Consider the following 22,830-nt stretch of genomic DNA (forward strand, 5'->3'; position numbering starts at 1 on the left):
TTCTTGGTGAGGAGAACTGTGGAACAGTCATCCTCCAAAACAAGTCCCCAAACCCATAAAAAATGTTTTGGGATTAACTAGTCACAAATAAATTTGTCATTGCAAACTGGTGTAAGACTTTGCATTCACATAACGGAGCACATTGCATCCCCGGCCCTCGGTCACTGCTGGTGCTCAGACGACAGCGCAGTGTGTTGTGCTGTTGTTGGAGAGCAACAGGAGTTGGCCGCTCTGCAGGGGGAACCAGTAGCTGCGGGTGGCAGGAGGGCAGAAAGAGGTAGTGGCATCACTGGTGATGGGGAAGTCCCGCAGTGTGTGGATGCGGTGGGACAGATCAAGGCCAGTGACGGTAACTAGACCCAGCCGGTAGTCCTGATCACCAGCCAAACCCACAGTGGTAAGGCAGGTCAGCAAGTCAAGGTCAGGATCAGTCTGGAGACAGCGAGCAGCGTCAGCCACAGTTTGGTGCCTGCCAGGCAAGCCCATGGCAGCGAGGCAGGTTCAAGTTGGGAACCTGAGTCCATGGGTCAAGGTCAGGATTTGGATCAGCGGGGTACGTGGCCAGGCACAGGTGTGGCTGCAGCGCTGCTGTGCTGTAGCTCAAGTTGGTCTTCAAGGATGAGAACCTCAGCTTGGAAGTAGCTCCCAAGTGAAAAGACCTGGCTGCAGCTTCATAGCAGAGGCTCTATGAAGCCACTGTGAGGCTTTTTCAAGTTATCTTCTCAAGGAGCTCCAAGGCCAGCAAAAGTTCCTCTTGGCAGGTGTCTCTGTTGGTGACCTGGCCTGGAACGCCGCCAGCCCAGCTCCTAGGAGGGAGCTGCACTCGGGGCCCGCCAGCAAAGCCTTTGTGCTGCTCTGGGAGCGAAGCGTGGTTGTGCTCGAAGTGGGTGCTGTTCAACTGGGCTCCGGGGGTGCTGGATCCCTTTTCATTATGTGGGGCTGTATCAGGTGTTGCTTTGCTGAAGGAGCGTGTTGGGTACAAAAGAACGCTAAGGGGAGAGGGGAAGCTCGACCCTGCAGTAAGGAAGGGCAGCGAGAAACATGTGACTGAGGACTGGAAAGTGCCTATTGCCCGTTTTCAGCTCATACGGAGTGTGAACTTGTCACACTGCTGCAGAGTGCTGTGGCACGTAGGGAATAAGCACGTGAGCATGCTGTTGAGGGAGAAGACAGTTATACCCTAATCTGTTGTTGTAAAGCCTCTCCACTAATGCCTTGTGCACTCGGAGCATTAACAAATGCTGTCCCAGAGAAGGGGCTGGTGTTTCACTGCAGCACCCTGCTGCTTAGGCAAGAGTCAGTCTTAGCTAATCAGGACTGGAATAAATGGGCAGTGGTATAAATGAAACTTTTCCTGCACCTTGCGTCTGTGTTTATCTTCTGATCGGCTCCTGCTTTTTTTGTTCCAGCCAATGATGGGAAAGTGCGAATGATAAGCTGTGGGGCAGACAAGAGCATCTACTTCCGTACTGCGCAGAAGGTAAGCTTATTAAAGCTTTTTTGTGTGCTTTTTAAAAAATAATCTCTCCACAAAGGAAGCACTTTAAAGAGTGATAGCAGTTTTGTCTGAGCTTGTTGCTGTTTCAGCCTCAGTGTCTCCCACTGACTCAATGCAAGAGATTACATTCAGAGAACCAGTTCTGTGAAGCGTGCGGCTGCTCCCATCCTGACCTCTTGCAGCTAGATGCAAAGCAGAGAACCGTTAGGATATCTGCTTTGCTTTTGCTGCCAGGGCTGTTGTGAGGAGTCGTGTAAGACTGTGGGCTGGAGGGAGGAATTCATTGTGCCTCCAGTCCCAGGGGCTCCCAGCAGACCTGGTTAGTGGGAAGGGCTGGTTTGTGCTGCCTGTGTGAGAAGACTCGTCCGTGTTTAGAAGTGTTTGGTAATGGGTTAACTACTTGATTTTGACACAGTCTTTACCCACTGCTTAGACAGGAGAAGGGGTTCAGTTTACCCGAACACATCACATTGTTAGGAAGACCACTCTGTATGACATGGATGTAGACCCCAGCTGGAAGTACGCAGCCATTGGATGCCAGGATCGTAACATCAGGTTAGTTTACTTCTTGCCTTAAAATTATTTTTACAGTTATAAATGAGTTGGCTAAGGCAGCCCCACCCATCCCCATCATTGTTCCTCTAAGTTCTTTGACACAGCATTTTCAGACAGATCTGAGGCCACACCTCACACTGTGAGGTTGAACTCTGCCTTTCCCTTCGCTGATAAAAGGCTGTGGATACATGCAAGTGCCCATGGGACTCTGGGCTTCTCCCTGGGTGGCTCTGCAGAGCTCAGCCTTTCTATTGGGAGAGCAAGTGTGCCTGCCTTGGCACCTCATTGATGTGTGGGGCAAGAACTGCTGTGCTGTGGTAATTTTTGCTTTCAAAGATACGTCCAGTGAGAAGCTGTGAGGTCCTGTAGGAGCTTAAAATGGAGCTAGTTGTGACTGTCTTTGGACAAGTGGAATCCATTCTCTGCTTCCTTTCTATCCATTTCTTGAATCTGTCTACTTCTACCTTCAAAGCAAAGGAGACTCTCTGTAGTTGTGTGTCGTCTCCTGTTATATCTGGGTGAGAGTTTTGGTCCTACATAAATACCACTGCTGAATGTGATTTGGTTTTGTATTTTACTGTAAATAAAAGGTTTCGCTCTCTTAACCCTTTCCTTCGGTATGAAGGAGTCACAGGTATTTTTGTAGCAGGGAGGACTGACTGAAGCATATTAAGAGCCGTGCCCACTACGTAACTGTTAGGCATTACAAGGCATGGCAAGGTTTTCTCCTTCCCATTTGATCTCTCCTTTGGTGCCGTGATGCTATACTTGTTTTCAATTATCAGCTTGAGAATTAAGCCTCAATTGTAATTCAGTTAATCTGCTTGATAACATGTCATCCAGTCTTGGGCTTCTACGTTACTGTCAGGGTTGTTTGTTGAATCATGTAAATGGTCGGTGGTTATAGTTCATAGAGATCATTTCTCCACTTCCTGTGGCTTGGCCACGTCCCCGTGTCTCACGTGGAATGAGGGACAGAAAGAGGAAGGGACCCTGGTGATAAGAGACACAGAGCAGTACCTGGGCAAAATGAACAATGTTGTCCTATGTTGTACCCCTCAGGGTTTTCAACATCAGCAGTGGGAAGCAGAAGAAGCTTTACAAGGGATCCCAAGGTGAAGACGGCACTCTCATCAAGGTAGGCTGTTTCCCTGTTTCCCCAGCTCTTCTGAATGCAGCTCAGGGCTAAGAAAATGAAATACAAATCTGAATACATAACTTTTTTAAATTATTTTATTTTTTTCCCCTCTTGCTCGGTACTTTGTCCCTTATCCTGCTGCTGCTTCCTCCTCCCTCCATCCTTCGGGGCTGATAAGGTATTTGGTTCCGTCATGCTAAAACAGGAAAAAAGTCAATGCTGAAGCTGACACGTAACTTCCCTGCCTGTCCTGTTTCTGAAGTGAGGCACAGGCCCATGCTGTAGAAGCTAGTAGAACTGAAACAGTATCAGTCAGGAGAGGATTTAGTCCACTCACTTTAATACTTTCCTTTCTGCTCCAGAGAGCTCATTGTGGCTTTTTTGACTGTTTTTGTTACAGTCTTTAAGGTGGAGTTGCCTGTTGATCAGTGTTTGAGAAATCTGTGATTTTCAGAGGGCAAATACATGTGAAACTGTTTGAGTTGATGAAAATAAGTAGCTTCTGCCCTGAAGAGCCTGTACTCTTTGGATGTTGGAGTGCTGGCCAAGCCTGGTACTGCTTAGAGAGGTTCTGTTCATGTTTCACACCTGCTGAGGGCATCCTGGCCCTGGGGGAGGGGAGCATGCCTGCTTCTGCCACGGTCCGGGCTTGCCCTGGTGAACCAGGTGTCTTCAAGATTCAGCATTAAGAGTGATGCCAGCACGTTGGGATGTGGAAGAAATGCATTCTTGTCTTTAAAGGGGGAAGACCAATTGACACAACCAAAATATCTCTCAAGTTGCCAAACAAGCTTCTTCATTGTATTTGTTTTCACTGATAATTTTTCTACTTTTTAAACCAAATATTTCTGTTCAGCTGCACAGGCTGGCAGTATTATTATTAAGGGCTGGAAGGCATGTCCTGTGAGGAGCGGCTGCGCACTCTGGGCTTGTCTGGTTTGGAGAGAAGGAGGCTGAGGGACGACCCCGCTGCTCTCTGCAGCTTCCTGGGGAGGGGACGTGGAGAGGGAGGTGCTGAGCGCCTCTCCCTGGTACCCAGGGACAGGATGCCTGGGGAGGGATCAAAGCTGCGCCAGGGGAGGTTTAGACTGGCCATGAGGAAGCACTTCTTTCCCGAGAGGGTGGTCAGGCCCTGGAACAGGCCTCCTGGAGAGGCGGACGATGCCCCAAGCCTGTCAGCGTTTAGGAGGCATTTGGACGATGCCCTTAATAACATGCTTCAACCTGGTCAGCCCTGAACCGGTCAGGCCCTTGGACTAGATGATCATTTTAGGTCCCTTCCAACTGAAATAGTTTAGTCTAGTCTGTTACTGATGGATGTAAATAACTGGGCAAAAAGAGAGAGGAAGGCAAACAGCTTTGTTCAGTGTCACCTCTTCTGTTTTACAGAGAAAGGTAAGTTCTCTTTCTCTTTGGCCATCATAATTCCTACAAAGTTTTTTATAAGTCAAAATAATGAAAATGGTACACTTTATTACTGGTAAGCTTGGGTGCTTGATTATATCTTTCGCAGACCACAAACCATGAAATGTTGCTGTGAGCTGGATTTTTCGTTTTTAATATGTTTTATGGTTTTGGTTTTTTTCATGTGTGGTTCAAGTGGGGAGTCTCAATTATTTTTAATGTTGCTTTGCTCATTTTTAGGACAATTATGTAACCAAGGGATTATGGTTGTCTCTGGGATTTAAATCTTCTGATTTCTGAGTTCATAATATACATTGCAATTTAACAAGTAGAACTCAGTGACATTGGAAGCAAAAGACACTTCAACAAAATAAACATAGCCAAATAAATTTATCATTATTTAAATAACACATCTCCCTCAAAACCCAGACACTTTCACTCTCAGTTCCTTGAAGTTCTACAAAGGACAAAGCAGGACATTTAGTGACAGCAGCTGTATTTGCTGTGTAGTGCTGCTATAGACCTAGCAAGGGATTCAGGGGGGGTTTATGTTTGATCCAAGATAAAGCCACAAATGGGCACATATGAAAAAAAACCAACAAAAAACCAACCAACCCAAAAATGGGAGTTGCAAATGCTGAAGATTTGACAGCATTGTTATCAAAGACAATTTCTCAGCAGTGTTGAGTTCTTTTTCAGTTTCTCTCTTCGAGATTTGAGTCTTTTAATATCTCCCTTTGTCAGCTCTCTTTTTTTTTTGGAGGGTGTGTTTTGGGGTGTGTGTGTGTGTGTTATTTTATTTTGATCTTAAGATAGACGAAAAGAAGACCCCAGTGGTTAAAAAGGAGGTAGGAGAGAGAGGTATAAGCCTGTCCTTTGGTGATGGTGCCTCCAGAGTCATGAAGGCATTTGATCTAAGTGCCTTTAGTCTTTGATTGGGTTGCAGATAATTTTAGTAGTTTAGTCACGTTGGAGATTTGTCGAGGCATGCTGGATAACCTGGTACTCAGTTGAGTCCTGTGGGAGCTACTTGCTTTTTATTCTGTTAACTACTATGACTGTCTTGGGTATCCTGGACCACTTTCTTGCAGTCTGAAGGCACTTTCTTACCAGATCTTTGCACTTCTCTTGCCTCCTAAACCAGGTGCAAACAGATCCCTCTGGTCTTTATATTGCAACCAGTTGTTCTGACAAGAATCTCTCCATATTTGATTTCTATTCTGGCGAGTGTGTTGCAACCATGTATGGACATTCAGGTAAGGCACGTAAACTTCTGGAAATGCATTTTTTTCTGCTATGACTATATAGTAGGGTCTGATACTAGTCAAAGCTTTCTGAAGGTTCCTCCCCACCAGAGTTTACCCAGTGGGTATTTTGCAGTAGGTTATAGTTGGATGAAGTTGTAATAGCTTATTTCATTGCAATTTCAACTTTTTTCAGACTGCATTTTGCATTGTAAAATACAAGCACACGCATGCCTGTCAGGCCATGTATTTGTTTATGCAGTTTCTCCAATAGCCTAAAAGGTGGTCTGTGTTCTTTCAGCATATATTAAGTTTCATTAGATACACCCTCAGCTCCTACCGTGCATGGGCTATTCTATTATAGGCAAAAAGAGACTTCAGTCTTCCTGCTTATTTTGCTGTGGTATACCCTTTCCACGTCAAGCCTAGATTCGTTGTTAAATGGCGTTGGCTTTAATCAGGATTCAAATTACTGAGCACAGATAGGCTATTTGGCTAATGATCTCTTCTGTCAGTTGGAATAATTCAGGGAAGGTTTTCCTTTTTTTTTTTCTTTTATTTTTTTTTTTCTTTCTTGTGCTTTATTCCACACAGAGATTGTAACTGGGATGAAATTCAGTAATGACTGCAAACACCTGATCTCTGTTTCTGGTGACAGGTAAGAGCGGTTTGCTTGTTTGTGATATCAACTCATGCCATTTCACACTGGATTTAATGTGTGTCCTGAAGGAAGGCAGAATTATTTTCTTTTTTTAATGAGGAATGCTTTATGAATTTCAAATCAGCCTCAGAGCTTTCCGCATCCTAAATGTGCTGTTGGCAAAGCTCACAAAGCTTATATTATCCTTCCCTGGAAGGAGACGCCTGGGTGAAGTACTTCCCTTGTGGTTTGCTGAGCATGGGTGCTATTCCCTGCTGGAAAGGAGACAGGGAGGTGGCCTGTTTCCTCACTAGCCTTCAGGGCTGTGATGTAAGGCAGATTGTGACATTCTGGCCAGTGGTGCCAGAACGTTGTCTTGCAGCACTCCTGTTGGTGAGGTTTTACCAGGCAAGTGAGTCTGTCTAGCAGCAGCAGGGCTGGCCTGTCCCAGCTCTTTGCTCCAGTCCCTGTGGTCCTCTTCCCCACTCCCCGCCATCAGCTGTGCTGCAGGGCTGACCCTCATAAGCCGATTCAGGTCCCTACCTCAGCACCCCTTCCCAGCTGAGTTTTGTGCTGATTCGGTGAGCCAAATCAGCTGGCCAAAAGCTCAAGTAATCACTAGACTGAGCCCAAGGGGAAAAAGAGACTATATGCCTAATACGATGATTGCAGAGGTGAATGGACCCACTGCTTCTGGGATCAGTGAATGCTTAAGTCAGCTGAACTGAATAAAATTTTCCCTTTGAGAAAGATGGTTCCTGGAGTGCGATTTGAAGGCCAGAGCAACCCAGATTCTCTTTTTCTCTTTTCTATTAATAAAGCACAAGTGAACTGGCAAAAGAGTTTTAGAGGGTGAGTTGTTAGAGAAAATACAATATATCACCTTAAATCATATCAGTTGGGTTTTTTATGTCTTTCAGTAAAAAATAAATAATCTAGTTTTTCTCTTTCTTTACCTTTCATGTGTGTAAATAGATTAGGGGAGAAGCTTCTGAAGAGAGAGTTCTTTTGTTGTGGATTCCTCATAAATTCCAGAAACATGGAAGATATGAGGTCCCGGTGAAGCTTGTAACTTGGTACAATGTTCACTCGTTGGCGGGCGCAAAAGGGTCATTTTCTTCACTGAGGGTGTGGAGGAGATGGGTGAGAAATGAGGAAAGGATTTGTGAAGAACTTTGCCATAAGGAGATGAGAAAGCATGTTTTTCAAAGGGGAACGGGGGAAATAGTCTGTTCACACACAGCAGCATGTGCAAAGAATTAAGCTGAGAATAGAAAGAAAAACGGGAGTGAGGAAGGGCACAAGGAATGGGACACCCATGAGAGAAAAGTATTGCAAGGGGAGAAAAAAAAAAGGCAGCAAAAGGGGTAGGTGGGAGAGTGCTTCTGTAGAGCTCTGCATTGGATGCTGATGTATTGACAAGTTCGGGCTGTTTGCTGCTTATCTCTAGGCTTTGTAGCTGTGAGGGCGGGATAAGTGAACAAGCCAGATTTGCTTTCTGAACTTTGTTTCCTGCTTTTCAGTATTTTCTCAGTTGCAGTTAAGCTGGAGAGAGCTGCTGCTTGAGGGGAGGCAGCTGGCTGGGAAGCTGAGGCAGGAGGATGACAGCATGTTCGCTGCTGATGGGCAGCATCTGTGTGTGACTTCAGGAGCTGGAGTGACACTCCAGAGCTTTGTCACAAAGACAGTGGTGCTGGGGGCAAGAAGGGAATTTTTAGATTTTCATTAAAATCTCCGCAGACTGCATAAGCGGGATTTTGGTTTTCTTTTTGTGTGATATGGAAATAAAAATCTTTTGAAGTGTCCTCTCATGAGAGGGAAGAAAACTGAGAAGATCAGGCATTCAGGATCCTGGTGCTTTTGGCATTTGCTCCAGGTCAGGGAGACCAAAATTCATAGCCCTTGTTCAAAATGGCAGAGCATGTTAACTTTCACAGGCTAGCAAGGAAGAGGGGAAAGCCCCTCACTGAAAACTCCGCTGTGAATTGGAGTACCCATGAGTATGGTGGCACTGATGGGTCTTGAAGAACCGGATTAAATCCTCTTTGGGTTCCTAGGTAGGGTGTAGGATTTTATAAGTGATAACAAAAGCACCACCTCTGTGTCAACATTGGCGTAAATATACCCAGCTAGACAGGAAAGATGCATGAGATGGAAAGAATTAGCACTGAGGTTAAAATTCAGAGAAAATACTGGTCACTTTATTTTCTAGTAGCTGAAGGTGAGATACAGTATTCTCTAACATGATAAGGATTTTTAAAAAAATTTTTTAGCCAGATTTCTGAAGAAAATGAGAGCAATGAGATCGCACTGTATGTTTCCCTCTGTCCAATGCTTTTGAATCCATTGACCAAACTCAATCGAATTCCTTAAAAGCTTCCCTGAGAGAGTCCAAGTAAAATACTGGGAGCGCTGGAGAAGCTCCATGGTGGGCGTTAGGAGGGCCTTGCCCCTGGGGGCAGTTGCAGTCAGAGGCTGCAGCTTGGCCACCGCTTGAGGATGCAGAGGGCATCTGTGGGCGCCGCGTGCCCTGCCGACCGCCGTGGGGCTGTTAGAGGGGCTGTTACGGCACTTCCCGCAGCAGCTGGTCAGATAGTCAGATAAAGGTGTAGGATCACAGAGCAGTCTGTGCAAATCTCTCTGCCGTTGCTCTCGCCCACAGTAGGTTTTACCCTTTTGCCATGAGGCTTGTGATGGGATTGAGTTTCTGTGAAGCTGTTCCTGTGTGTGTCTCTCCCCACCAACAGACAGAAGGGCTCTTGTTTGCCTCTGCAGTGGGAATTGATAATGTCAATAAACCAAACTGAGACTTGACCCTAGCCTCACCTTTCCCTCTTACAGCTGTATCTTCATCTGGCGTCTCAGCTCGGAGATGACCATCAACATGCGGCAGCGACTGTCTGACATGAAGCAGAGAGGGAAGCAGGCAGAGAAGTCTTCCCCGCACAAGACGGCTGGACTCATGAGGTAAGCAGAGTAGACTGAAAAGAAGTGGCTCGCTTTTTAGGGTTTAATATGGGAAGCTTGGCACTGGGATTTTCGACAAAAGTTTCACTGTCTTCACTGATAGCATCTTCCAAAAGCTCTCTCACTCTTCTGTTGGATTTGCTGTGGGTTTTGGGGTTTTGTGCCCTCCCCCGCCTTCTTTGGATGTAGAAACCTGACTGTGATCTTCCCGACAGACTGACTTAGTGTTGCTTCACTGAGGGCAATGTGTCTGCAATGCCCCTTGTGTCTTAATTTATTTTAATGATGTGGTCAGAAAATTCAATAAGCAGTTTACCTAGCAGTACTGAGACTGGTGCACAGCATCCCAGAAGAGAAGCCTTGCTCCTTCATGAATACAAGTTCTCTGGGTCTTGGCTGAATGCAATTTAAAGGCCGTTTTCTGCAGTGTCAGTACTGAAGTATACCTGTGAGCTGTACGAGTTTGCGATGTTGATTGTCATTCTGAAAGAGTCCTTACAGTTGTGCTGTTTCTTTATTAACTATTTTCCAGAGGCTTTGATAAAGGTCACCTAAAAACAATTAATATAAATAATAAATATAAAAAGAATTTTCATGGGAAAAGTTTGTGGCAGCTAATCATATTATCATTTTTTGCTGGGTACACAACGTATCTAAAAACAAACTACCGCAGCCTACAAGCTGAATAGATCTAAATTTATCTGCTGACCTTTCTTTAAAAGTGGTGCTTAAACACAGACCATGGCTTTAAACAGAACGAGACTGATAGGGGATTATGGATTATTAGTGTAATGTATTTGGTTTCTCCGTAGTTAGTAAACAGCTAAGACTAAATCAACCATAAGCAATGCAGGAGGGAGTCCTGACCGAGCTGATATGGGATAAAAGTAAGGAGGGAAGGATAAACACGGGGTTTTGGTACTGTGTCCCGCAAGTTTCCTCCAAATGATTACAGATTTGAGTTCTGGATATAAAAGTGCTGAAGTGTTGGAGGATTTACCACATTGGTTGTTGTGGTATTGCAAGGACCTTCCCACTCGCTTGGTAGCAAGTGATGTTGAAACAAGCCTGTCTGCATAGCTCCATTTGAGAACGTCTCGATCTGCTCGTTCTTCCGACAAGTCTTGTCTAATAAGTGCTTTCGGCAACGATGCTGGGAGAACCCAGGAAGCCTTTTTTCTAGCTAAAATTCTGGAGCTGTCAAGCAATGTGCTTTTTATAGCAGACTCTCCATTATTCCAGCAGCTGCAGCCTTACCCTACCGAGGCGCAGCCTGTGACAGATAACCCCAGTCCTCTTCCACATTAGGTGATACTTGTTTCCGTCACAGACGCTTGCTGAAGGGCGGTGTTAGTGCCACGCCAAGCCCAGAACTTTATTAAACTTGTTTGGTAACCTCTTTGCAAGCCTGGAATCTACTTGTTTGGTTAGCTTTGAAAGCTTGTTTTCAGTTTTGATCGGCCACTGTGGTCACTGGAGATCAGCAAAGACATAACTCCTGAGCATTTTGGATTGGGACTGAAGATGGAGGAAGAGCCTTTTGGACCAGCATTACTGAGGTGGGAGAAGGAAAACTAATGAACTTGATTAAGATGGGTTTTCTAGATGCCCTGTACCTGTTCTGGTTGTGTTTTCAAAGTCTGTCTGTGTAGGCTGCGGTGGAGAGTTGGGTTGCACCTTGTTTCAGGACTCACAGTAGTATAAGAAAGCTCCCTGCCTGGTGATATGTCATTTGTTCTGCTAGATTTTCTCTGAAACAGTATTGCTAGGGTTTGGTGCAGAAAGTAACGCATTCTGCTAGTTCCATGTTATGAACTGACAGGATGAATAATCACAGTAATATTGGGGGAGCAAAACTGAGCAGAGGTGGCAGTGGGGAGCTTAAGATTTCCAGTTCACAACGGTGCTGTCCCTATCCGGCTGTGTCTGGCAGGGCAGGGATTGGCCTGGGTGAATAACATCTGGAGCACACAGGAGATGCCTTGCTGGGTCGTACCAGTGCTCCATGAAGCCCAATATTCTGCCTGTGACAGTGGCAATGGGAGATGCTGTTTAGTGAGGCAACTGTGAGCCTTGCTATATGAGCCTTTGGGGTCCGTTTGTTTCATGCACGTTGTTACATCGTGGATGTTAAGAGGTACATCTCTACCTCTGCCTTTTAGTATTTGGTTGTGGACCCATTCTCCACTGAATTTGTATAAATTCTTTTTGAACTTCATAATATTGTCTGCCTCTGCAACCTCCTTTGGTGGCAGGTTCCTGGAGTTCACTGCTATGGAAAGAAGGACTTTTTTTTTGTCTCTGTTAACAAAACTAGCAGGAGTGTGGTTTGAAAGCTCCTTGCTTCTGAATATTGTGAGCTTTGGTGAACTATTGTTCTGCATCCAGCTGTCTGCAGTCCCCACGGTTTTGTAAACCTTTATCATAACCTTTTCCCCCAACTGAAGAGTCCTAGCTCTGTCCTCGTCCCACCAAAAACTTCCAGGGAGTCTAAAGTTTCTCCTCTGAAGGATTTTGCTGACTCACCTTTATGGGATCATTTTGGAACTCATCTGACCAGTATCACCCATCGTTCTCCATAGTGCCCCTGAGAGCCTTTCAGTTCTGGTTGTGGTAACTGCAGATGTGTGCTTTTCTCCTGTCTGCTGAACATAAGGAGCCTTGACTGTTCGGGGGAACAGAACTTGTACCCAGCTGATACTGCTGGTACGTTTTGATTTTGAGGCATTTATATTTTCAGAGAAAGAACCATGTAAAGGCCTTTTAATGGGGTTTTGATTTTGATCCAAGTATGCATTTGTGGTTTGGAAAAGCTTGTCTCAAATTTTTGGAAGGGAAGTTCTAAACTGATTTTGCTGTGGAATGTTTGCAGGGCTTATACTTGTGTTCTGGCTGAGCATTTACATTTTTGTGTTTTAATTTTAAAAATCACCCTTTCTGTGACTTTCATTGAAACTCTAGTGTAAATAGCAGGATATAGAAATGTTATCCAAATTAAATTGGCTAAAACTTATATATGTATGCTGAAGAAGTACTGTGTGCTGTCAGATATATTTGGAAAGAAATACTCCTTATCAAATTCTCGGTCAGGCTTTGGTCCAGTCCAGGAAAGCTGTGTGCCTTCCAGGGCTCAGAATGGGCTAGGCTTTTGATGCCAGATCAGAAGTGGTGTCCGAGTCTGTGCTGAACTGCCGCAATTGTAACACCTGGAAAACTCTGAAGTCAGCAACGCTGTGATCTTTCTGTGGGGAAAAGCAGGATAACTTTCTTTTTAAAACCCTTAGTCATTTGTGCAGGGCGAGGGGGGCAATTTGCTAGTGATCCCTACCACACAGGATGTTGCAGTTTGACAAATACAGCCCTAGAGCTGAGGGTTTAAGTAGCACAAGATCAGAGTGGGAATGCTCTTTAAATGAATACCTCTTTAAATGGATAGTTGCCATTCTTGTTTGTGTTGTTTTGTTTTAAGAAAAGAAAGAAGAGTTGAATTCAGGGCATGCAAAAGAATAGAGTACCTAATATCAGATGTCTTAATACTAGAACTCCATAAAGACGTGGCACTTTTAAGTCTACATACGTGTCCTGGAGACTTTCTAACTGAAGGTCCTTCCCTGCTGTTGACTGTGTCCTGGCAGACCCTTCAGAAACCGGGAGCTGCAACTGACTCTGCCCGTCTGTACAGAAAAAGATCCAGACGTAGTACTAGGATGGGATAGTCCCTCAGCAAAGGAAGAAGACAAGAGCGAGGACAGTTAAAATCCTTGCTCTGAGTCACATGTATCATGAGAATTGGACATGTCTGTACATGCTACTCTGGAATAACTGCTCAGAAACGCTTGTTCGGGTATAATGATGCTTTGCTGGGGTTTGGCTGAACCTGCTCTCAGCCCGAAATTGGCAAAACCCAGAAGTCTTACTCCTTCACTTTCAAAATGCTCTCATGTGGTGCTTCTTTGGAAGCAGCTGCTGGGCTTGCAACCTCACCCTACCTTACTCTGACTGCCATCTAAGCATGAACAAGAACTAAGGAAGAGTGTTGAGGAGATGTGTGCAACAGAGTGGCTTAGAAGAAAATCCAGAGCACACAGGGGAAGGCAGGGAACGAAAGGAGAAAGTAGCTAGGTCCAAGCTGAGGGGCTGGCTTGGGCAAGCAAAACACACAAGACCTTGTGAACCTAGGTTTTGTTTTCAGGAGTATCTCGGTTTCAAGTCAGTGGGCCTAAGATTCTTTTGAAAACCCCATTCAGGTATCTCCCTTCAAGTCACAGGACTGAGTTGGAAAAGGATATTCGAGTTGTGAAGAGGAGGATGTGGAAAGGGGGCGTGATATTTTTGCTGCGGTAATGCAAGACAACCTTATGTTTGTTTCAAACACATGTGACTTCATAATTTGTTTGGCACTTCCTGTGAGGTATGAAGGAAGCCCATCCAAATTCCAAAACATGTTTTGCATTCTCTTACTCAGCTCCTTTGAGGATGTCAGAGCATACTTTTTCTCCACTTACTAACTTTGTCAGTCACCGTCTGATGGACAGGGGCCATCTTTCTATTTGTAGCACAAACACATTGGTAGAAGCCAACCTCTCTCCATTTACACCGAAGACAGTACGTGCAGCGTTCAGCAAACATATAGCCTTGCCTTGCTGTATCACCTCATCATAGTGAGGTGTTCAACCAGTTAGATGTTGAAATGTCTATAACAATCCAACCCTTCTTCCTCAATAAGCTCCTCCAGCCACCGTGATGGCTACAAGCAGAAGTATGCTGTCAAAGTTACTGATACGAAGTTAACATTGCCTGCTGTATATAAATGTAGTATACCTCATAGCATGGAACAGGCATCACCTCAAACGTGCTCTGGTGCTTGAACTTTGTTGGGATTCCCCTGCTTAGACACAAGAACCTGAGAATGGCAGTATGGACACCCAAAGAGACAGCAGAGAAGCTGAAGAGACTGACAAACTCAAATGTCAGAAGTAGATGAGGACAGCCAGCATGGAGCCGTTTCACCGGAGGGCTCGGCAGGCTATAGTCAGTTCCACCCTTCTTTTTTCCAGAACACCTCAAAGCTCATCTGAAAGGGTTGGGTAGTTGTGGCTCAGCCACTCCTGATAAAATGGAAGTTAATGTTCTGCCACTACATGGGAAACCACTGTAACTACTGCTCACCGTGTCTGCATGCTGCCTGCTGTCTGTCAGCTGCAGCAGAAGCTGCTCTGTTGCCAGGCCGCTCTGTACTTGGTGGATGAGCTATTTTCAATTCATGAATAATGCTTGGCACTCAACACCCACCAGTGACACCTATAAATGTCACTAATGATGAGTTTGGCACTCTAGCTCAAGGCCATGGAGTGGGTGCTGCTCGGATTTACTTGTTAGGGATTCTTTATTTGTTCAATTACCGTCCAGAGTGGGTTAGTTGATTTGGTTCTGTTGGCTGAAGGGGTGAGGGGAGGGTGGGGAAGAGCAAGAGGAGGGAAGACAGACAGAGCTTGGTGTTGGTAAGCTCCTCGATTGGTGCTGGGGAATTCTATGCTGGGAGTGCCTCTGAGCTCTGTGTGGGAACACTTGTGTGATAGGCTTTGATTAAAGACCTGCCCCAAGCGTGTTTCACATTATTTCTGGTGCCTGAAGGCTAAAAAGGGCAGCAGGATGCTCCTAGAGCGCGTGGGCTGCAGCTGCAGGTTCTGCCCGGTGCAGCCCGTGGTACAAACCTGCCTCTTATGTGGTAATTTGCCATATACCCGATTGCTGTCAAACGGGGAGTATCTCTGTGGTGGTTTTGATGTGTAAAACTTTTCCAGAGAGGAAATGCTTAAGGGTGGGGAAAATATTTGCCTCTCAAATACACTCTGCCATCTTGACCTTATCAGTTGGCGGGGTCTGAAATGCAAGGCCAAGTTTCACTCCACTTGAGTTTCTCAGACCCGTTTACTTTTGTTCTGGTTTCTGTCGTCCCTGCACCTGTGCGAGGCCGTTGCTGCGGCAGGCTCCACACGCCTGGGTGCGGGGCTTGGCTTGCCCTGTTTCCGCGGTGGGTTTATGCTGGGGGGAGGGCTGCGGGGGGGAGCTGAGGCAGCCTGCTGAGTGTGGGTGGGGATAAGGTGGAGAACTGTCTGGCGTAAGGATCAAAATGGTGTGCCGTTCTTGAGACAGACCATAATACTCCTTCTGATTCCTACCTCCCAGGCACGAGTCCATCTCTGCCCTGTCCTCTGTGCCTGCACTCTCATCGGACAGTGACAAGGATGGTGAAGATGAAGGGAATGATGAAGATGAGTTACGTGGGCTGCAGTCTTTCCATATTCAGTCTGACTGCAACACTGAGAGAGACTCAGGTACAAACAAATGGGAGAGGGGTATGGGCAGAGATGGAGAAAAATGGCCTGAAAAGTGGGAAGAAGATGAGAGACACTGGCTTAGGGATAGCAAGATATGGGCAGAAAGAGAAGGACCGCAACAGAGACTGATGGATCGACACCAGTGCGTAATGTGGAGTTGCCCATTCCTGAGTCTGAAGAGGGGAGCGTTTCAGAGTTCTCTGATCAGAAATTACTGTTAAATTCCCAAGTTTCTTGCTGGTTCCAGCTGGCCAAACAAATTTTGAATTAGTGTCCTGGGCTTGGGTCTACAAGCTATTAGGAATCCACAGAAGCCAAAAGAGATCTCACAGGGGATTCTAGAGATGTCTGACAGAACGTATGGTAGAGATTACCGTTACTAATTTGAGGTACTTTTACCACAGATGCTGCAGTGTATTAGAGCAGGGTTTTTTCTCAAGCCTTTGGTGGGCGACTGCGCTGCAGCAAATGTCCTGCAGTGGGTCAGCTGAGTTAGGGAAAATCTTACATAAAACAGTATGTCTCCATTAAAATTTTGATACAAGCATTAGGTAGTCTATGGGAAAGCATGTGTTGATGGTGGTCTGCTGGTTCAGAAGGTGTAGGAATGCTGCCTTTGAGGAAAGATGAGGTAAGGGGTCTTTAAAAAGCTGGACTGCTGGCCAAGGATGTCAACTAGGTACATATCTTTTTACATTTCCAGACCCAGACCTTACCCTCTCAAGAAGCCTTTCCCATTGGGAAATGAGGAGGGTGAGTTGCTAAACCTTTAAATTGTATTTCTTGTCATAGGGAAACTGGAAAAGAAATTTCTGTGGAGGTTAAAAACTTAATTTGCACTGGTGTGAATGAAGGGTGCGGTGGGAAACTGAGAAGCTTCTCTGTGAAGAGCAACTTGAGGATGGTAAAACGGAACCTAGTTTAAGAGGCAGTTTCACTTGGGATTTTTACATTGGTATCTTTCTATTAGTTGTTGTGCTTTGGCCCCTTCATTTCTGTGGTTCTGAAGCTGATCATATACTTGGATCCGAGTGAGGCATTTAAATGTTCAGTTATGCAAGAAGCAGCAACAAAAGTATCACATTTTCTCAATGCTTTATGGTTAAGGGAGGAATTTTAAGCTGTCTCACAGGCTTTTATAGAGATGAACATAATTGCATTTTTCTGTGGGTCTTGTGTTTTCTCTCCTGTTTTTCCATCAGCAGAACTCAGTCCCTAAGACCTTCTTTCTTTCAATTTCCCTCAGGCTAAAGAGATAGCAGCAATGCAGCACTCAGAGGCACCAGCGAGCAAGATGCCCCGGCAGCGTGGGCGCTGGTCCCAGCCAACCAGCAACATAGAGATGACTGTGAAGTCCATGCTTGACTTGCGTCAGCTGGAGTCTTTCTCTGTTTCCCGTTCCCCGAGTCGAGACTCCCTGTCTCAGAACAGCAATGGGGATGACAGAGAAGAGCAGGCAGATCTTCCTGTGCACATCAACAAAGTAAGGGCAGTACTGTTCTGAGGAGGTGAATCTACTCTTGAGCGCATCTGTCCCGCCTCTATTTATGATTACCTCCATTTATGACTACCTGATGCCGTTCTTAATATCATTAAAGATGGCTCTAATTGCCTTCTGAGAAACTTCTTTAGATAACTCTTCTGCAGTTAGTCCTCCTGCAATGTGTGACGCTGCCATCTTATAGCAGAGCCCAGGTGGAATCAAGGTTTCTTTCTAATGACAGGCAAGACCTTGTGTTTTCTTTTAGCTCATTGATTATTTATGGCAAAACGAAGCTGAGCTCAGATGTGTACGTGATTACCTGTTAGCTCACTCCACTGGGGTGCAGTTTCTTGACTCCAGTAGCAACTGACATGTGGCTCACATGATGCCCTTAGTTGTGGGCTGTGTTAGATGATTAAGTTCTCTTTAATCTTTGTATTGGTGAGTCACAGCAAGTAATGTGCACTCATCCCACAGAAAGCTCATTCTGGTAGCAGTCTGTCCTGGTGCCTAACTGCATTAGAATTTTTCCTTCCTTTATATATATATATATGTGTGTGTGTATGTATGTAAAATAACTGCATGACTGAAAAGAAGATTGGGCTTGTTGTGTGCAGTAAATTCAGTGTTTCTCAGCTGTGGCTTGCAGACTTCTCTGAATAATGTTTGACCAGTTTAAAAGGTAATGGAAGGACCTGCTGCCACGTGGATTATACTACTGATGTCTGGCCAGACAGGGATAGGGAGCCCAGTACTTTACTGGAGAATTTTCAGGGACTGCAAACGGGAAACTACAGCAGTAGTCTGTCAAATTTAGTGAATAAGGAACAGGAAAGACATAGGAGTGCTGTGTGCTCTGATCTCAGATATCTATTCCTACTCTGTGTTGTAATGCATACTTTCTAGCTCTGCACAGCACTTGCTGACTTCAGGAAAAATGCCGATAATATCTGGTTTTCTCTCTTTTTAAACCAGGTTAGCAGCTCAATACCTCCCCAAGATAACCGGTCTTGTTTGCGACCCCAAGTCATTCGGCTTGTCTCTTGTGAAGACGGGATTTTCTCTCAGGAGCTGGAACCTTCTGAGAGTGAGGAATGTGTAATCTACGCTGAGCAAGATGAAATCCATCCCACAGACCCTAGCAGGTTAAAAATAAGCTCTCTGCTGTGCATGGCTTAGATGTTTCTGGTTTAGTTTGCTTGGAGCTTATGTGGTAACTTGAATGAGTTGATGTACTGTCTGATTGATGGCAGGCATGCTTAGTTGAGAGTTTTGTGCCAGCCTGATGCTAAAGGAATCTGAAGGCACCATTAAAATAACCTTTCCTCTGAGGAAACTGCACATTAGCAGCCTCCTCCAAGCTTTTATTTTTGTGGAATAAACAACTTCGGAGCAGCCTTTTTGCTTTCTCCCTTGTCTGGGTTGAAATAAGCAAGGGAAAAATTGGAAGCTGGAAACCCACCCAACAGTGATGTGTATGTGGCAGTGAAATGTCTGCCCAGGAGAAATGACAGGACGCTATTATTTATGACACTTTCAAACGTAATTGGGCAAGAATTTAACAAATGTAATATGTGATGACCCTTTTGTGGGAAATAGAATGGCTTGCCATGAGATAGATGAAATTGAAAAGAACACTGGAGACAGCGGAGACCTTTTTTTCTTCCTGTGCTGTTTCTTCTGGTTTAGTTTTACCCTCACTTAATTTTCCCATTTCATTCTATGCTCCAGTTCTTTTCCTTCCCTGAATTTTTTTTTCTTCCCTTCCCTTCCCTTCTTAACTAAGAGCTGTTTAATTTCCTCTGTCTCCTCCTGCTCTGTCACAAAGAGTGGGCTGATAGCTTTAGACAGGCTGTTATGTAAGAGTGCATGCCAAGATTTTGCAGTTGAAGCTACTAGGTTTCTCCCAGTTTCTTTTTATTTACAATTTTAATTTTATTGTGATACATTTGGACAGAGCAGACCCACGTGCTGCTCCATGATGTAAGAAAGGGAGCCCCCCCGGTGATGGTGGATATAGACTGGAGGCATCTCAATGTATACAGAGTTTACATGCTGCCAGGGGTAATGGGCATTCAGTTCTCTTGAGTGACTTCTGCACCCCACCTTGCATTGGAGCACATCTGAAAGCAAAGTATTTCTTAAAGTGGAAAACTGAAGTCCTCAGGCATCAGGCAAAAGAACGGTGCTGGTGTCATTTGGCAAAATAAAACTCGTGAAATCACAACAGTCATCAGGAGCCCTGTCCTACAATATTGAACTTTTGTAGACATTCTTCAGTTAATTAGTCTTGTTCAAACCCAGAATCTTCTCTGTTTTGCAACACAGAAGTTGCCCAAAGCAGCCGGGCATAAACATGGAAAAAATAGTATATTAGGGCTCAAATCTATGGCAAACTGGAGTTTCTATCATGCAGGTACAAGCCTGGTTTTAGTCCCTTTTTCACGGTGTAGACCTTTACATGTGTTCCTCACCTGTGCTGGAAATCAGGCCAGGGCGGTGCTGTGCTAGTGCCTGAAAATCATGGGAAACCGGCAGTGCCCTGGAAGTCTGACAGTCCCCTTGAGACTTCACTGTCCAAGCTTAATGAAATGCAAAAAATATAGTGCATAATGATGAGAGAAATCAACTTCTTTTTAAAGCCTTACTTTTGTAATCAAAGGTGTTGCTAACACAGGTAAAGACTGTGCTGCTTTACATGTAAAACAAGTATCACTTCTAGTGCTGTATCTTTCCTGTCTCTCTCGTAGTGAGTTCCAGGTAAAAGCATTGCCCCACGGGAAGCTAAGTAGAGGTTATCACGGTAATGGATGCCCAGACAAACACAGTCCTGACAGCGCCTGCTCTGTAGATTACAGCAGCAGTCGTCTGTCCAGCCCAGACCATCCGAACGAAGGTAAGATGCAAAGACGTTATAAATGTATTTGTGTGATGTGGAACAGTGCAGAAACCAGCTGGGCTCGTTGTGTGCCATGTTGATGAGTTGCTCTCCTGATCTCTAGGACCTGATGCTTTTCATGAGCTGAAATGAGGTCACTCTCCTGTTAGTTTTGCTGGTATTGCTGTAAAGATTTGGGCACGTTTTAACAGGCACTTCAGTGAAGCCACTGTCAAGGCAGGAATTGGTTAATGTGTGCTTTCCTTGTGCACCTTTGGCTTTCTTTTCCCTTGCTAGGTAAGGAGGCAGAGTTAGTATTGATAATCCCATGGGCTATGCTGTTTGGGGGATATGGTAGATCAGAGAATTACAGTGAATGCTGACTTTCGCTTTAACTTTCTGGGTCCACTTAGCATCTTTGCTGAATATTTTTTGTAACCTGGCTAATGTTACCATGATTATGCTATTACAGCATTTTTTTTTTACCACCCCGCCCCTCCCCAGATTCTGAAAGCACTGAGCCCCTAAGTGCGGATGGCATCTCGGACCTGGAGGGAGAGGAAGGAGAGGAGGACGTGGGCACTAGCATGCCAGAGGGAGAAATCCCCCAGATACCCGATCAGGAAAACTTCCTCAAGCAGCATTTTGGGACCCTGGGCAGCACGGATGGGAGAGGTATGGCGTTCTGCTTGGTGGGGGGGACGTTGGGAGGTCACTCCAGGTTTGTCCCATGTATAAATCAAACCAGGCTACAAGTTCTGCTAGGCTTTTGTGGAGGGGGGTGTACAAGGGGGCAAAAATGGGGACCCAATGTAGAGAGGCTTGAAGAGCGACGTCTGTTCATCTCCATCGGTCTGTGTAAGTTTGTGCAGGTGAGGCTGGGGTCTGGGTCAGCCAGGGTTAAGTGTTGGCCCTGGAATCCTCTTCTCTTGTGCGGGGACTAGTTTTTCCTGTTGCACGTGAAGGTTTTAGCTGTGTTCATCCCCCACCCCCACCCCCGTAGGTGACATGTGGTGGCCTCTAGTGGTGTATTAAGGCATAGCAAGTGCCACAAAAGAAAAGGCTGAAATGCTGGGTGGAGGGAGAGAATAAGAGGAGACATCAGAGTGGCAAAGGAGCTGGTTAGTCTTTTATCGACCAACTCCAGAACAAAGCGTATCTTTTTAGAATTGATAGTGGTTGCAGGCAGCATTATCTATGTGAGTTGTCTGGTTTTCTTTCCCCCTCCCCGCCTTTGTTTGGTTTGTTTTCTGCTTGATGCCTGTGCCTCACAGTCCTACAGGCAGGATAGGACACAAAGGGAAGCAAAAAAGGAGGAGGCGTACCCTTAGGGAGAGTAGCAGTTTAAGGCAGAGTAACCTAAGTAGGACAGAAAAGGCAAAGGCAGTGAAATTTTTTGATTCTCTGTGGTTTGAACTCAGAAAAATCCCCGTGGATATGGGGGAACATTTGATAGTCTGTGATAAGTAAATGCACGTGTCAGAATGTTTGTTCTGTAACTCCCTTTTTCTCTTCCCTTTGACCAAAATTTTAGGTGGCTCATGTAGGAATCTGGAAAGAACTGAAAACCTCAGCATTTCCTCTCGCTTTCTTTCCCAGTCCCCGGCTCTCAGGTATGACTCTGCTTATTTTCACTGTTTCTGTCTTGTCTCTTTTTACTGGCGTGAGTAGGTGTCGTGCTAGGCCCTGGATCAAAACAGTTGAGCAGACTTCTGCCCTTGGTGTGCCTAGGCACAGCGAAATGTTAGCAGAGCGCCTGGCAGGCTGGCTGCAGACCCTCGTGATTTGCGTATGCCACCCCATGTCACTTCAGCTGTTGTGTTTCTTCCTAAAGCAACACTGTTGTTTTGTTCTTTTTTCTCTCCCAACAATGTGCTTAATTGTTTAATGATTAATGCTTTGATTGATTAAGTTGGAGGAATCGCGAATCACCTAATTTACTTTTCACTGTTTATGCTCTGTTTATTCTTTTGCATTTCATTCAGCTTGGACAATGAAAGTAGGCTTGCCAACTTTCCCTTTGTTTTACAGCCCTTTCTTACTCAGCTTTTTTTCTGAGTCCCATACCTTCACAGGGTGCTCATGCAAAGCCCCATGGAGATACTATTCTTCCAGAAAACCTTTAACCCTAAAGCACCTGATGAAAAGGCCTCTCCAAGCTGTTTCCCTTGTTTAAAAAAAAATCCAAAAAAACCAAACAAAGAAAAAAAAGGAAGAAAAAATGGGGTAAATACTTGCATCAATTTAGGTTCATAAATTTTTAAAACGGAGAGACTCCTGTATTTCTCTAAAATGACAACCTGAAATCTCAGCTCAAATTAATTTTCATTGTACAGGACTGAGCAGATTTGAGTGCATCTTCTATGGTTCACCAGCTGTGTCTAAATACCATGTTAGGGAAATTTTTTTGTCATCGCTGTATTCAGCTGCTGTCAGGAGTGCCTCTTAGTCTGTTTCTCATTGGGGCTGTATGTTTGGGAGGAAAGCCAGTGGTTAGCTATTGTGTAAGCTTCTAGAGAGAGAGCTACAGTGGTGAGGGAAGGAATTCACTGGTGATCTAAAGATATGTAACAAGAAAGGTAGTGTTAGGTTATGAAAACCTCTGGGCTTTTAATGTGTTCAGCTTTTCAAGTATGCCAGACTGAAAGTTGCCTGCTTTCCGAAGGAAGCCCACTGTGCTTG

The 22,830-nt window shown here is 45.1% G+C and overlaps 1 protein-coding gene across 5 annotated transcripts in view; it reads left to right on the forward strand.

Annotated features, from left to right (window-relative positions):
• MAPKBP1 (mitogen-activated protein kinase binding protein 1) overlaps nt 1–22,830 on the forward strand; it is a 103,921-nt gene that overhangs the window by 69,632 nt on the left and 11,459 nt on the right. For all 5 annotated transcript variants that reach the window (XM_055716082.1, XM_055716083.1, XM_055716086.1 and 2 more), the window contains 13 exons: nt 1,410–1,480; nt 1,932–2,053; nt 3,116–3,191; nt 5,740–5,851; nt 6,434–6,497; nt 9,321–9,446; nt 15,636–15,784; nt 16,491–16,540; nt 17,034–17,270; nt 18,246–18,415; nt 20,021–20,166; nt 20,653–20,823; nt 21,683–21,761. In XM_055716082.1, coding sequence (XP_055572057.1) covers nt 1,410–1,480; nt 1,932–2,053; nt 3,116–3,191; nt 5,740–5,851; nt 6,434–6,497; nt 9,321–9,446; nt 15,636–15,784; nt 16,491–16,540; nt 17,034–17,270; nt 18,246–18,415; nt 20,021–20,166; nt 20,653–20,823; nt 21,683–21,761 — 1,573 coding nt within the window. The remainder of the gene's footprint in view (nt 1–1,409; nt 1,481–1,931; nt 2,054–3,115; nt 3,192–5,739; nt 5,852–6,433; nt 6,498–9,320; nt 9,447–15,635; nt 15,785–16,490; nt 16,541–17,033; nt 17,271–18,245; nt 18,416–20,020; nt 20,167–20,652; nt 20,824–21,682; nt 21,762–22,830) is intronic.

Source organism: Falco cherrug, chromosome 7 (assembly GCF_023634085.1).
Source record: "Falco cherrug isolate bFalChe1 chromosome 7, bFalChe1.pri, whole genome shotgun sequence".
In the NCBI taxonomy this organism is placed as follows: domain Eukaryota; kingdom Metazoa; phylum Chordata; class Aves; order Falconiformes; family Falconidae; genus Falco; species Falco cherrug.